The sequence below is a fragment of the Sceloporus occidentalis genome, unplaced genomic scaffold (assembly GCF_023333645.1).
Source record: "Sceloporus occidentalis isolate IW3139 unplaced genomic scaffold, rSceOcc1.0.p SCAF_451, whole genome shotgun sequence".
Lineage (NCBI taxonomy): Eukaryota > Metazoa > Chordata > Lepidosauria > Squamata > Phrynosomatidae > Sceloporus > Sceloporus occidentalis.
In genome coordinates, this window is record NW_028317431.1 from 25,517 (window position 1) to 41,893 (window position 16,377).

Sequence of the window (16,377 nt, forward strand, 5' to 3'; positions counted from 1 at the left end):
AAGCGGGTCTCATAATGGCCTTCTGATTCTGTCACGACACAGCGTACAGAGGAGACTCCGTAGTCAGGTAGGACCGCAGGGATGGTCCAGAGAGCCGAGGTCAGGATACCGGAGAGCAGGATAAACGAGGAGCAAGCCGAGGTCAGGATACCAGAGATCAGGATAGTCAAACAAGCCGAGGTCAAATACAGGAATCAAGCAGGAAAACGCTATCTGGGTGCTAGCACAGGGCATAGACGACCAGCAGAAGGCAAGGTCTCAGTGTACTGAAGTCTCTAAAGTAGGCACAGGAAGTTTAGGCACTAATTGGAGATTTCCCGCCAAAATTTCAAAGTGCCGTTACGTCACTTCCTGCGCAGCCATCTTGTGGTTGGCGATTGCGTAATCTTCCTATATAATTAGATGTAGTCTCCGCGGGCGCCACTAGGTGGCGTGAAGAAGAACGCGTCCGGACACCAGAGCTGGACCTGTGCTCTGGCTGAAGCTGCTGGGAACGCGACGTGGATGAGGTAAGTTCCCCCTCAATCTGCAGCGGCTGCCTCCGCTGTGCAGAAGCGGGGGGTCTCCCCCTTCTCCGCGGCGGTTGCGTCTGCTGTGCAGAAGCGGGGGGTCTCCCCCTTCTGCGCGGGGACTGAGGCTGCCGTGCGGAAGCAGGGGGTCTTCCCCTACCTCGCGGCGGCTGCTGCTGCCGTTCAGAAGCGGGGGGTCTCCCTCTTCTTCGCGGCAGCTGCGGCTGCCGGACCGAAGCGGGGGGTCTCCCCCTACCTCGCGGCGGTTGCTGTTGCCGGCCGGGGGACCCAGCGGATCTCCCTGCCGGTAGCGTGACAGTATCTCCTTATATTAATATTGTGGATGTGGTACTACCATCTTACAGTAACAGATCCCCAACAATCACCTTACAGTAACAGATCCCCAACAATCACCTTACAGTAACAGATCCCCAACAACCATCTTACAGTAACAGATCCCCAACAATCATCTTACAGTAACAGATCCCCAACAATCACCTTACAGTAACAGATCCCCAACAATCACCTTACAGTAACAGATCCCCAACAACCATCTTACAGTAACAGATCCCCAACAATCATCTTACAGTAACAGATCCCCAACAATCACCTTACAGTAACAGATCCCCAACAACCATCTTACAGTAACAGATCCCCAACAACCATCTTACTGTAACAGATCCCCAACAACCATCTTACTGTAACAGATCACCAACAACCATCTTACAGTAACAGATCCCCAATAATCACCTTACAGTAACAGATCACCAACAACCATCTTACTGTAACAGATCCCCAATAATCACCTTACAGTAACAGATCCCCAATAATCACCTTACAGTAACATATCCCCAACAACCATCTTACAGTAACAGATCCCCAACAATCACCTTACAATAACAGATCCCCAACAACCATCTTACAGTAACAGATCCCCAACAACCATCTTACAGTAACAGATCCCCAACAATCACCATATAGTAACAGATCCCCAACAAGGATCTAGACTACCTACTAGAGCAGATCACAAACAATGATCCCAATAGGATGAGATACTAAGCAGGGACCCATAAGACCTGCCGGAACAGATCATCACCAGAAAGCTCCAGTCACTTGTAGTAGAGCTCCAGATATCCAGGGGTGAGCCTAGGGGTAACGGCCCCCGGGTGCTGTACTTCTCCGACACCCACGCGCATTCTGATCCACAAACTCTCTCTATGTCATAAAGCAAGTACTTACCCCAGCCATCGTTCCCATGCTGACATCTCTGCTCCTTCCCGGCTTACTGACACAGCAGCAAGCAGGGCCTCTCCAGCTACACTCCCACGCAGCTGCAGCCGGAGGTTAACAGGAGGGAGGGGGCGCTCGCTCCGTTGCCAGGGAGACGCGTCTCTCTCTAGCTGCCGGCAGAATCCAGTGAGACGCAGGACACGCTCCACCGTTGCCATAGCAACACGTTTCAAATACTGACGTCATTTTGGCGCCAAATTTGAACGTATTTAGACGCTTTAGTCCCAGTATCTTTGCTGAAGTATCAGTTGAAGTTGAATTCCTATACTGAAGCGTTCTCTGTGTTTTGACCCTTTGTGTACCAGACCCTATTCTCGCTTACCGACCATTATCTATTTGCTGCCTGCCTTTGACCCCCTGCTTGTTTTTTGACTCTGCCTCTGCTCGTGCCCTATTGTACCTCGCCTGGATTTGTGTCCTGTGTGTATTGGAGTTTTTTGCTATTAGGAACCTTTCGCTTACCAGCTCACTTACGGATCGTGACACTCTAACACCGTACTCTTACAAGTACACACGCTACGTCCCTTCACTCCCTCATGCCACCTACCCCAGACTCACCTCGGAAACTCTAACTCCAGACGCTGACCCACTAACACACACTGACACCAAACTCTACTCACGCTAACACAATCTACAAGCGTAAATACACTGTTTAACACCATGCAGTAACACGCACACACATGCTAATGCCATATCCCAACACACGCTGTAATGCCATACAATAACACATTCCAGCCAGCAACATAAGCTCACACACGCTACAACATACACTAATACACGCGTTCAACTGTCATGCAAGTAACACACACTCACAATAACACCATACACTCTCACACGCTACAACATACACTAATACACACATTCTACTGTCATACAGTAACACACACTCACAATAACACCATACACTCACACACGCTACAACATACACTAATACACACATTCTACTGTCATACAGTAACACACACTCACAATAACACCATACACTCACACACGCTACAACATACACTAATACACACATTCTACTGTCATACAGTAACACACACACGCTACAACATACACTAATACAGACATACTACTGTCATACGGTAACCCACACTCACTCATTCACAATAACACCATACACTAATACACACGTACTACTGTCATACAGTAACTCACACTCACTCACAATAACACCATACACTCACACATGCTACAACATACACTAATACACACATACTACTGTCATACCGTAACCCACACTCACTCACTCACAATAACACCATACACTAATACACACGTACTACTGTCATACAGTAACTCACACTCACTCACAATAACACCATACACTCACACACGCTACAACATACACTAATACACAAATACTACTGTCATACAGTAACACACACTAACTCACAATAACACCATACACTAATACACACGTACTACTGTCATACAGTAACTCACACTCACAATAACACCATACACTCACACACGCTACAACATACACTAATACACACGTACTACTGTCATACAGTAACTCACACTCACTCACAATAACACCATACACTAATACACACGTACTACTGTCATACAGTAAATCACACTCACTCACTCACAATAACACCATACACTCACACACACTACAACATACACTAATACACACGTACTACTGTCATACAGTAACTCACACTCACTCACTCGCAATAACACCATACACTCACACAAGTTACAACATACACTAATACACACGTACTACTGTCGTACAGTAACCCACACTTACAATAACACTATACACTCACACACGCTACAACATACACTAATACACACATTCTACTGTCATACAGTAACACACACTCACAATAACACCATACACTCACACACGCTACAACATACACTAATACACACATTCTACTGTCATACAGTAACACACACACGCTACAACATACACTAATACAGACATACTACTGTCATACAGTAACTCACACTCACTCACTCACAATAACACCATACACTAATACACACGTACTACTGTCATACAGTAACTCACACTCACTCACAATAACACCATACACTCACACACGCTACAACATACACTAATACACAAATACTACTGTCATACAGTAACACACACTAACTCACAATAACACCATACACTAATACACACGTACTACTGTCATACAGTAACTCACACTCACAATAACACCATACACTCACACACGCTACAACATACACTAATACACACGTACTACTGTCATACAGTAACCCACACTCACTCACTCACAATAACACCATACACTCACACACACGCTACAACATACACTAATACACACGTACTACTGTCATACAGTAACTCACACTCACTCACAATAACACCATACACTAATACACACATACTACTGTCATACAGTAAATCACACTCACTCACTCACAATAACACCATACACTCACACACACTACAACATACACTAATACACACGTACTACTGTCATACAGTAACTCACACTCACTCACTCGCAATAACACCATACACTCACACACACGCTACAACATACACTAATACACACGTACTACTGTCATACAGTAACCCACACTCACTCACAATAACACCATACACTCACATGTATATTATGCACACACACTTCCTCTCTCATCACCATTAGTCAGGGGTAAATCTGGTTTGAACACTGATGCCGCGGCACGGCGTCTCGCTGAGATGGACCGGTAAGGCTGACAGATAATAACCGGTTAATAGGCCGGGGATGAGGGTATTTACCGGCCAATTGCAGCACCAAAGAGAACTTCAAGCAGCCTGATGCTGGGCAACTGCAGCCCGATGCTGGGCAAGTGGAGGCTGTTTATGGACGCCTGGGGGGAGAAATCACACACACCACACAGCCTTTGTACCCCGAGCACACCATTGTGGGTCTGTGCTAAAGGTGTAAACACACAGAGTGTGGTCAGGCAATAAACATTCGCATCATCACAGATCCCTGGCGGCGCACGCTCCCGCTCACCTCCGCTGCCGGTAAGTCAGCATTGCTTCAGAAATGGAGAGCTGGTGTGTGACGGACGCCCCGGTCAGATACTGCGACACTCGTCCCGCCACATCCAGACGGTCTATAGGTGACAGGACACGGAATCACAACTCTTCTACAAAATGGTTGCCAGATTTCTACCTGCCCCAAGGAGGGCAGAAACTCTCACCTGACGCGGGAGGCTCCGTTTGGCAAAACACGTCCCTCCACGCTAAATCCATGAAAAGGGAGCTGTATTTACTGTCGATGGAGGCCAGGTACTTTGCCACAGGGTGAGGGCCTGCAAGAGAGAACACATAAACACACCCAGGCCAGGGGGCAGAAACAGAGTGCGGGGTGAATAGTTTGTGCACGGAGGGGGATTATGTTCTGTGTTGGATTATGTTAGATGAGGGTGTTAGAAAAATGTTTATGTGATCGTAAATATTATTGCTGTCAAAGACAAAAGAAAGCAGGGAATGTCTAGTCTATGATATATGGACGAGCATTATTTCAACCAACAGAGGGGTAATATGTTCTGTGTTGGATTATGTTAGATGAGGGGTAATATGTTCTGTGTTGGATTATGTTAGATGAGGGGTAATATGTTCTGTGTTGGATTATGTTAGATGAGGGGTAATATGTTCTGTGTTGGATTATGTTAGATGAGGGGTAATATGTTCTGTGTTGGATTATGTTAGATGAGGGGGATTATGTTCTGTGTTGGATTATGTTAGATGAGGGGTAATATGTTCTGTGTTGGATTATGTTAGATGAGGGGTAATATGTTCTGTGTTGGATTATGTTAGATGAGGGGTAATATGTTCTGTGTTGGATTATGTTAGATGAGGGGGATTATGTTCTGTGTTGGATTATGTTAGATGAGGGGTAATATGTTCTGTGTTGGATTATGTTAGATTAGGGGTAATATGTTCTGTGTTGGATTATGTTAGATGAGGGTTAATATGTTCTGTGTTGGATTATGTTAGATGAGGGGTAATATGTTCTGTGTTGGATTATGTTAGATGAGGGGTAATATGTTCTGTGTTGGATTATGTTAGATGAGGGGTAATATGTTCTGTGTTGGATTATGTTAGATGAGGGGGATTATGTTCTGTGTTGGATTATGTTAGATCAGGGGTAATATGTTCTGTGTTGGATTATGTTAGATTAGGGGTAATATGTTCTGTGTTGGATTATGTTAGATGAGGGGTAATATGTTCTGTGTTGGATTATGTTAGATGAGGGGTAATATGTTCTGTGTTGGATTATGTTAGATGAGGGGTAATATGTTCTGTGTTGGATTATGTTAGATGAGGGGTAATATGTTCTGTGTTGGATTATGTTAGATTAGGGGTAATATGTGTGACAGAACCCTCCATCACTGGGGTCCCTGGAGAGGCCTGAGAGCCAGCCTCCTCCCTATCGACTATGGGCCCAGGCCTTGTAGAGACTTCTGTGTGTGGATACAGGGGTTCAGTCTGCTGATGTACCCCATGTTTTAGCACTCAGAGTCTCAGAACTGTAACGTCAGCTGGACATCCTGTGGTAGGAAGAAGGCTGATTATCTGTACATTGTTAATGGTATAGGTGTGAAGTGTTTCCCCTGTTATTGTGTGAGTTAGCCCTTGTCTTAAGACCCCCTGTAGGTATGACTTGGTGTCACTGCTGCATACCTAATTATCCATTACATAACAGGTAGCTGTTAATCCTGTGAGCTCCTGTTATCCCTGTGTCCTGGCCATTGTCTGTCTTAAGCCAATTACATGTCTATCGTCATTCCACGTCTACGTCCCCAATTAATGTAATTATTTACGTCTCATGTCATTCTGTCCTTCCCCCGGATATTGTGTTGCAGGATTTGATCTAATTACTTCCTTCCTGCCATGGTAATTAGATCATGTGATATTTGTCTTGCCCCTTTTCTTACTTGTGTATATATAGCTCTGTCTTTGGTTTTAATAAATGAGTCCTGCTTTCACCTCAACATGAGTGTTGCCTGATGTTTGGGGTGGGCTGTAGCCACACTGTGTAGCTAAGCTTCGGATAGCCACAGTGCCAATGCGGCTTCGGTGCAGCGACGTCCCTCCTTCTATCTACAACGCTGGTTCTGCCCGGTGCTGAAGGGGTTACTTGTTGGTGTCCCGTCAGGAGGAAGCAACGTTTGGCGGGAGTACCCAGTCGGGGTACAGGTCGGTCCCGTCACATTGGTGGCAAGCGGTGGGATGCTTCCTTAAAGAAATTTGTTATGGTCTGATTTCCGGGGCCGGAAGTTTCCTCTTTCACACCGGAGCGGGGACATCCAAAGCACCAGGATTGGTCACCCTTCGGGCAGAGAAGGAGCAACGCCAGGATCCTCAGCTATGGAACTGGAGTTCAGACGGCGTATGCAGGAGGCACGGGCCCAACCCGATGGACCTGTATCCGCTGAGGACGAGCTGCGGTGGAGGGATCATATCCGTCGGCAACTCTGGTGGGAGACTCTGCGATGGGAACAGGAATACTTGGGTAAGTGCCTCCCAACCAGCGAGGACATTTACTGGTTCCAGCTGGAGGCACGAATGCCGTTGCTGGGAAAGCAGCCCAGGGAGGAATGGGTGTCCGAGTTAGACGGGCTGGTCCAAACCGAGATGATGTGGGATGACGGATACAGGGCGTTACGATGGTATGCAGCCGAGGCGGGTTGGTGCCTGGAAGGTACAGAGCCCACGGAGGGCTATGACTTTGGCGGCCTAGGATTGTTATGGGATAGTCTTCAGGAGGACCTGGATTTCGGCAGTACAGTGGAGTGGCGGATTATGGACATCCGAGATTTCAGGGAATTGGACCTCCCAGGTGCACTGAGAGGTGATTTTGACTTTTTAACTACACAGGAGTGGGAACTGGAAAAAGCATATAAAAAACTGTTTGACCGTGTTCACCAGTATGCCCCAGTGTCCATGGATTTTGTCGATTATTCATCCGAGGATGTTAACCCAGGATGGGGGGATGAGGCTGCGGTCTTCCCACCGGGGTCCTCCGAATGCTGGGTAGTTCGCTCAGATCCACAACCCCCAGCTGAAGCGCCGACAACAGGGTGGGGAGCCCCTGGCCTCTGCCCCGTATCTGGAACAACAACAGGAATCCAGGGAGATGCGGTAGCTAGCCCACATCCCCAGCGGCAGCAGGAGCACGAGGGAGTGGAGGGTGCTGTCCCTCCTCCCCAGCGGCTGTTGGATAACCCGGGAGACAGCGCAGTCGGGTCATCTCCCCAGCGGCAGATGGAGAACCAGGGAGGGGATGCAGGCGGCATCACTCCCCAGCGGGTGGGCGAGTGTCCAGGAGATGGTGGAGCCGGCCAGTCTCCCCAGTGGCAGCTCACAACTCTGGGAGCGGAGGAACCTGTTCTCCCTCCCCAGCGGCAGATCCCAGTTGAGGGAGCTGAGAGTGTCGTCCCTCCTCCCCAGCGGCTGACAGATGAACTGGAAGACGGCGCAGCCGGCTCATCTCCCCAGCGGCAGATCCCAATCGATGGAGCCGAGGGTGTCGTCCCTCCTCCCCAGCGGCTGACGGATGACCCGGGAGACGGCACAGCCGGCCCATGTTCCCAGCAGCAGAAGGAGCATCAAGGAGGGGGTGCAGGTGGCATCACTCCCCAGCGGTCAAGTGAGTGCACAGGAGATGGCGCAGACGGCCAGTCTCCCCAGCAGCAGCTCACAGATTCGGAAGTGGAGGAACCTGTCCTCCCTTCCCAGCCACAGATCCCAGTTCAGGGAGCCGAGGGTGTCTTCCCTCCTCCCCAGTGGCGGGCAGATGACCTGGGAGATGGCGCTGCCAACCCATCACCACAGCGACAACAGGAGCCCCAGGGAGAAGATGCAGGCATCATCACTCCCCAGCGACTGGGAAGATTCCAGAGAGAAGGTGCTGTAGGCACTTCTCTCCAGCGGCAGTTGTATTTTTCTGGAGAGTCAGAGGTGGGGCGGGGGAATACTGCTCTTGGAGGGGCAGATTATTTGGGGCACCAGTTTCGGGAGGGCATTGATGGGCCAAGTGAATTAACTGACTACGGAGTCAACCCGTTTGGGGTTTCCTCCTGTGTCAGTCCTATTTGGAAGGGGGAGAAGTGTGACAGAACCCTCCATCACTGGGGTCCCTGGAGAGGCCTGAGAGCCAGCCTCCTCCCTATCGACTATGGGCCCAGGCCTTGTAGAGACTTCTGTGTGTGGATACAGGGGTTCAGTCTGCTGATGTACCCCATGTTTTAGCACTCAGAGTCTCAGAACTGTAACGTCAGCTGGACATCCTGTGGTAGGAAGAAGGCTGATTATCTGTACATTGTTAATGGTATAGGTGTGAAGTGTTTCCCCTGTTATTGTGTGAGTTAGCCCTTGTCTTAAGACCCCCTGTAGGTATGACTTGGTGTCACTGCTGCATACCTAATTATCCATTACATAACAGGTAGCTGTTAATCCTGTGAGCTCCTGTTATCCCTGTGTCCTGGCCATTGTCTGTCTTAAGCCAATTACATGTCTATCGTCATTCCACGTCTACGTCCCCAATTAATGTAATTATTTACGTCTCATGTCATTCTGTCCTTCCCCCGGATATTGTGTTGCAGGATTTGATCTAATTACTTCCTTCCTGCCATGGTAATTAGATCATGTGATATTTGTCTTGCCCCTTTTCTTACTTGTGTATATATAGCTCTGTCTTTGGTTTTAATAAATGAGTCCTGCTTTCACCTCAACATGAGTGTTGCCTGATGTTTGGGGTGGGCTGTAGCCACACTGTGTAGCTAAGCTTCGGATAGCCACAGTGCCAATGCGGCTTCGGTGCAGCGACGTCCCTCCTTCTATCTACAACGCTGGTTCTGCCCGGTGCTGAAGGGGTTACTTGTTGGTGTCCCGTCAGGAGGAAGCAACGTTTGGCGGGAGTACCCAGTCGGGGTACAGGTCGGTCCCGTCACAATATGTTCTGTGTTGGATTATGTTAGATTAGGGGTAACATGTGCTGTGTTGGATTATGTTAGATTATGGGTTCTGGGTGCTCACGGTTTGTTCTCACCTAGTGGCAGAATGAGGAAGCGCAGGTAGCTGAGCCAGTCCGGCGTTTTCCCGGCCAGTTGTTCCACAAAGAACCTGAGGATGACGCTCAGATAACTCTGATCCCCGGCAATCAGGACCCTCACCGGGGGCGGCATCAGAGAGTTACAGTTACAGCTGGAGAACAAGAGACAGCGATCAGGACTGGGTAAGTGGAGATGAGAGAGACGTCACTTGTCTGACGACCACTTACTATCTCTGAATGCGAGTAATGATGCCGCTGAAGGCAGCCTGAACGTCTGCCGAGGAACACGTGGACACCGTCATGAGCTTCCCCTTCAGCTGCTCGTTGAGATACTGTGGAGGGGGGCAACAAAGCCAGAAATCAAAGTGACGGGGTGTTACAGCGAGTTTGTGTATTAGTATGCCTGTCAGGGGAAGGATGGCCCGGGGGGGGGGGTGGTATTTCCCTTGGACTGCCCCATGTTATTCGAACCGGGCTGCTACAACTTGGAGTGTCCACCTGGCGCAGGTAGGAGCGTAACTACTCATTACCTGACCGTGTGGTGAAAGCTCCGTTCCAGGTTAGGGTGCTAAGTGCGATGGAGTGAAGTTTGAAATGCGAGTGGAGAGAATGGGATACAGTAGGTATGTTCTGTTAGAGTGTGTGTCAGTTTGTGTGAGTGTGCGTTAATGTGAGAGTGCATGTGCTAGGGGCTGGGAAGCAATTAGCATTACCTGCCTGAACCTGGTTTACCTGCCCCTCCATCTCCTACCAATCCATGCCAGGGTAAATGCCACCCCATGATATGGCCCTCCATCTCGTACCAAACTTCCCCCCAGGATCCACCCCCTCATGTCCTACCTGCCCCTGCCACTCGGAGGTGCTGAGCAGGACGATGCTGTCTGGAAGATGCTGTTCAGATCCCAGGATCTCGTTCAGTTCATCAAACACCGACTTCCGTGGCACCTGAGAGCACGACCAACAACACACACTCACTACGCAGCGGGGCGTCTAATTACACGCGTGTAGGCAAAGCTTTGCATGTTTTCAATTCTAAATATAAAGGTATTTGGGGATTTGCCATTTGGTCTGCACTTCTCTACCGGCTATGAAACCACAATGAGCCCAAGGGACTCTTCACAGAGGCCATGTGCCCCTTTACCTGTCGAGACAAGTACTTAACAGCCAATATTTACTGTATTTTGTTAAACGTTCTTATTGGCTGAAGATCTCGAAGGTGCGTGAGACTGACCGTGTTAGCGCTACACGCCCCAGGGGTGAAGATGCATTTGCTGAGGGGTCCGGCCTGGCAGCCAGGGGTATGGATAATATATTGAAGCTTCTGGCTGTGGAACGCGTCTGGCTAAAGAGAAGGGCCTCCGTGTGACAGGTTCACCAGACTTCGGGTCTCGTCGGTGGCATCTCATCTGCTCCGCATTTGTCCTTCGACTCACAATAAACTAATGGAGCGACACGGCCTCTTTAAACATATCCACCAAACACCTTCCATTTATTGCCCCAGGAAACACGAACAGCCCCTGCCTGGATCTAAATGCCCTAAACAGGAGCTAAATGACCTCCGATAAGACCAGTAGCGTGGAGGGGCAGATAGGTGACACTCACCTGACTGCAGAGCCGAGAGTCCGGGGAGCTCTCCCCTTCCAAGCTGCTTCCTCGGTCACTCTGGGCCCGGGAGCTCTGCCGATCCTTCATAGAGATGCTGCGAGGGCCGCGGGTTAATTTGTTTTCCTGTCTGGGGGTGGAAGGTCAAGCTGCAACTTCTAACCGAGCAGATCATTACCCCCAGACAGCTCTCCAGAGTGATAACATTACAGACGTTGCCCTGTATTAGCCGCCGGCTCACCTACCCCTAACGACCCACCACACTGCCCCTCGTACCCTCCCATCAGTGTCACTAAACACTTCATCCGCTTACCTGGGAGACATGATGATCTGTGACTCGGCCCTGCCAAGCATGCCCAGGTGTGGCACCCTCTCTGCGCCATCCCAGGTGGTGAGATCGGTAGCCAGGACCCCCCCTGGGGCAGAATCATTGCCTTCCTAATAAAGGATAAAAAGCGATTGTGTGAAGGAGACGCGTAACACTCCGATACACGCGGTGTATCTTCATTTAGTTTTCTATATATTATAGCATCCTCCAGCAGGGCGGCCCCCCTGAGCTCTGTGCTCGATGCTCGGATGTGCACGTATACCACGTCTAAGGCACCTGCTAGGGAGGAGAGGCTCGATAGTAAATAACAAGACACCAATATATACCAAACTAGAGAAGGAAACACAGGACTCGGGCAAAACCAGCCAGCGAGACCCACAAAACTTTCCATCTTCGCATATTAAAAAAAATATATATATAAAATGCATGCTGGGAAGGGAGTGACAACACCGCATGCTGGCAGGTCAGCATTATAAGGGTTAACACGGTGGGTCAGTGGACCGATCCCTAACGGGTAACTCACCATCGCAGGACGGGTGTCAACGTCCTCAGATCGCGATGTTCCTGGAACTCGCAAACCATCAGCATCCTGCGAAACGACACAGATCGGTTACACGGCGGTCCGGCGGTAGGTTATCGGGGGATACAGAGAGCATGCGCGGCCCCAAACGGCTCCTGCGCTATTAGAAGTTTCCGCCGTCTGTTCGCTTTCACCAAAATCCCCAATCCTTTCCACATTATAATTCAAAGCCACCGCTTTGGTAAATCAGGAAATAATCCTGATCCACTCCGCACCGTTAGCAGGATCATGTGATTGGCCAACGACAAAGTGAACGTCTGCGCGGGGTCCAGAACGGGCAATGTCTCGGCACGAAGATCGGGAAAAAAGAGGCCAATATGGCAAAAGCCTTGGTATTTGTGTCTGGATCAGGTACTCCCAGCGGATCGGGACTCCAGACATCGTGTGGATCGCAGCAATTGCATGATGCACACTAAAGAAAATCGGAATTTATGGGGTCCTCAAGCTTCTCGCTTTAACTATTAACTTCTTCAGGAGAAGCTACAGGTCCTGACGCCCCCTTTTACCCGATCCGTCCAAAGGGATTATAACCCTAACCCTCCCCTCCACTTATGATGACTTCTACAGTTTTTCCTCGAAGCAGATCTCAAGCTGCTGCCTTTAGTTTGACTAAAACTTTTTAGGTGACTCAACCTTCCATTCTGGTTCCTCTGAGGCTGCAAGAAGAACCCAAGACTTCTACCATCTCTCCTGACATCCAGATTCATCGAAGTCACATTCTAATCGTTATTAGGAGAACCCCGGGATCCACAGCAGTTTTCGGAGAGCTCCATTCTGGCCATAGCACATCGCGCAGGCGCAAGCTATGCCAGTGGCACGCGCCGTCTCTACTTACTGCACTGAAGGTCTTGTCGGTCCCTTTCTGGCTGTTAATGCTGCCGATCTCTGTCTGGGATCCGGAGTTCGAAATCCCCTCGAAATATCGTCTGAAAGGCAGAAAAGTAAATCCAGGAAAGATCGTGCAGATCCCCTCCCCCATTTCCTAATTAACTAAACACCTTCAGTCCCCTATGGACGTACATGAAGGTCCTAAAAGGCATTCAATCAATCCCTTCAGGACGGACAGGTACAGCTCCCACTGCTGGATTCCTGCTGACTGATCGTTTGTAAAGGCTGCCGGCGCGAGGGACGCCGTTAGGTAGGGAATGCCCTGATGATGTCCCCTGTTCGATCTGTCCAAACCCTGCTGCGATATCTGATCCCCCGCATTTCAATCCTCAATGCATCCCATTGCGCTGGCTCTACATGTAAAAAATAGGGGTCATCTGGGGGTCTCTCACCTTAACGTGGGTTTCGGGGTGCTCATGACACTGTCGTTGTCCTCAATGTCGAAGCCGCTCTCGCTGTTGTTGCACTCGTCCAGACTGTCGTACAATAGCCCCAGCTCCTCCTCCTCATCCGGCTCCCGACATGTGTGCTCCGTGTCAAGAGGCTGCCCGCGAGCCGAGGAAAACGAGAGAAGACAGAGAATGACACAAAAATCTGCGAGCCGATGGGAGATTCTCGTCAGCGCCCGCGGCTCGTACTCACGTCGTCATTCACCTTGAACCTCTTCAGTAACGATACAAACTTCTGCTTGAAATTTGGCTGCAAAAGAAGAAAAATAACATTTTACCCGAAGTTACAAGGCGAATACGGCCACAAAGCACCGGGCACTCTAATGCGCATGTCCGGCTGATGCAAACATAGAAACCCAGATTGGCCCCATTTGGCCCCGTCTAGTCGCCCGTTTCTCCTGCAGTAAAGACGCAAACCTTAATCAGTCGTTGGTCTCGTCTTAGATTCAGGAGCCGTATTGTTGGTTCAATTAATGGACGAATTCTCCTCAGAAAGAGTTTTAATTTATTTAGATCATGCGCAGAATCGAGACAAGGCACACAACACACATACATCGCAGCGTTGTCTGATTACATGTTTAGATTACATGGTTTATATAACCTCTTATCTACTTCTAATATATATATATTCTGATTGGTTACTTTTCAAGCAGGTAACGCCTCTTAAGCTGCATAATTAAGAACGGCCTAGACTTGACCCTTTGCACATATATATATATATATATATATATAGAAAAGGCATAGAGTAGACGTCTTGGCGCGGTTTCATGGATAACCCATGAATATATCATAGACTAGACATTTCATGTTTTCTTATGTCTTTGTCAGCATTAATATTTACGATAACACAAGCATTTTTCTAACACATATGTCTATACCATGCATGTTTAATACCCTCACTGTATTACCCTCTGCCACCAGAGCCGTAGCTAGCTCCTTTTGTGCCCGAAGCAAGAATGAAAAATTGTGCCTGCCCGCACACACTCCCTTTACACACACCTGCCCATAAACACACATATACACATACACTGCCCTTACACACCCCTGCCTTTACACACACATATGCACATACACACACACCAGTTTACACACAAATACCTACACTGCTCGTACACACACCTGCCCATACACACAAAAGCTTACAAAAACACATACATACACACATACACTGCCCTTACACCCCTTTTCTCCCCATCTCTTACCTTTCTCATCTTCTATCCTCCATCTAATTTTGGGAGCGTGAGGTCTGTCACTCCAGGCCTCTGCTTTCGTGCTCCCTCATCACTATGCGCCGGCTATTTATGCAGAGTGCGGGGATGACATCATATCCTGTCGCTTGGCATCATTTGCTGGCATGTAGTGATGAGGGAAGTGACAGACCTTGCGCTCCCTAATGTTGGGCCGGTTAGAGGGAGATTGTGATCTCCCGACCAGTCCTGCAGGCTGCAGCTGCTAATCGGGTTTGTGCCCCCTGGCAGCTGTGCATGAGGCGAGTGCCCCTCTCACCTCACCTCAATCTGTCTACCACTTCTGCTGGGAGGCTGCTGAACTTATCCACCACCCTCTCTGTAAAATAAAACTTCCTTGCGTCACACAAAATGTACATAGCCCCTTGATACAAGCAGCAGGAATAATACCCTCGGCTCGCCTGAGCACCTTACGCACAGGGCTCTTCCAGAACATAAATCACCAGATATTTGGAATCCAGAATATGAAACGCAGGGATTTTCTGGACAAGTTTTCTATGTTTTTATTATTCTAGAGCTGAGCAAAGCAACTAACAAAGAGTTACCTGAGGACCCACCATTACCTGCCGGGGACCTCCCCATTACCTGCCGGGGACCCCACATTACCTGCCGGGGACCTCCCCATTACCTGCCGGGGACCTCCCCATTACCTGCCGGGGACCCCACATTACCTGCCGGTTAAGAGACGTGCTGCGCATTAACTTCCTGCCGAGCTTCTTTGGTTTCCTGATCTCATCCTCCTCGTCGTCCACGTCCTGCAGAGAGGGAAGATCCACCATTACTCACCTTGTGAGATGAGATATAACAGAGTCTAATAACTGCACCCTTCATCAATCCCAAACGCCCCGGACACCAGCAGAGGGGTACAGAACAGAGCTCACTGCAAAGACAGGAACACTGCCGGGAGAGGAGCTCGGTGCTGTTTATATACAGAAACTTGAGCTGAATGCTGTAGACCTGTAACCACTACTCCGTATAACAACATGTTTTAATCCAATGATTTCCAGTCCAATGATCTCCAGTCCACGCATTCCACTAAAGCTCTCTGTATGGCACGCTCTGTGCTGCACACCCTCCGCCTCCCGCGCACCTCGAAGGCGTGTGACATCTGAGCGGTGATAGTTGGCACTGATGTATTGCGTTCTCACCTGACCCTGGCACTCGTCACTTCCCTCTGGCTCTGAGGAGTAGCTGTCCTCGTACTCCTCTTCCTCCCAGTAACGGTCCATATCTGGAAAAGATGGCCAGCCGCGGACTGATTTATGGAGCTACAGGGCACTGGGGTCTTAGCCACTCATATGCCCACCACGTGACATGCACCTTGGTACTACTGACACCCTTATACCTCTCCCTTATATTCCGAGACCTCTCTCCCCCTCCCTGCCCCGCCACGTCTCCTCTACTTTTCCCTTATATTCTGATAAATCGCCTCTGCCCCC

General features: G+C 49.3%; 1 protein-coding gene across 1 annotated transcript in view; it reads right to left on the reverse strand.

Moving 5' to 3' along the window:
* LOC149271894 (phosphofurin acidic cluster sorting protein 2-like) overlaps positions 1-16,377 on the reverse strand; it is a 62,786-nt gene that overhangs the window by 18,011 nt on the left and 28,398 nt on the right. Inside the window, exons 6-18 of the mRNA XM_089507017.1 lie at positions 16,087-16,193; positions 15,610-15,693; positions 13,885-13,941; positions 13,635-13,786; positions 13,190-13,280; positions 12,298-12,363; positions 11,760-11,884; positions 11,447-11,576; positions 10,685-10,789; positions 10,073-10,176; positions 9,842-9,996; positions 4,986-5,096; positions 4,796-4,898 (exon numbers count right to left, since the gene is read on the reverse strand). Of these exons, the coding sequence (XP_089363143.1) occupies positions 4,796-4,898; positions 4,986-5,096; positions 9,842-9,996; positions 10,073-10,176; positions 10,685-10,789; positions 11,447-11,576; positions 11,760-11,884; positions 12,298-12,363; positions 13,190-13,280; positions 13,635-13,786; positions 13,885-13,941; positions 15,610-15,693; positions 16,087-16,193 (1,390 nt within the window). The remainder of the gene's footprint in view (positions 1-4,795; positions 4,899-4,985; positions 5,097-9,841; positions 9,997-10,072; positions 10,177-10,684; positions 10,790-11,446; positions 11,577-11,759; positions 11,885-12,297; positions 12,364-13,189; positions 13,281-13,634; positions 13,787-13,884; positions 13,942-15,609; positions 15,694-16,086; positions 16,194-16,377) is intronic.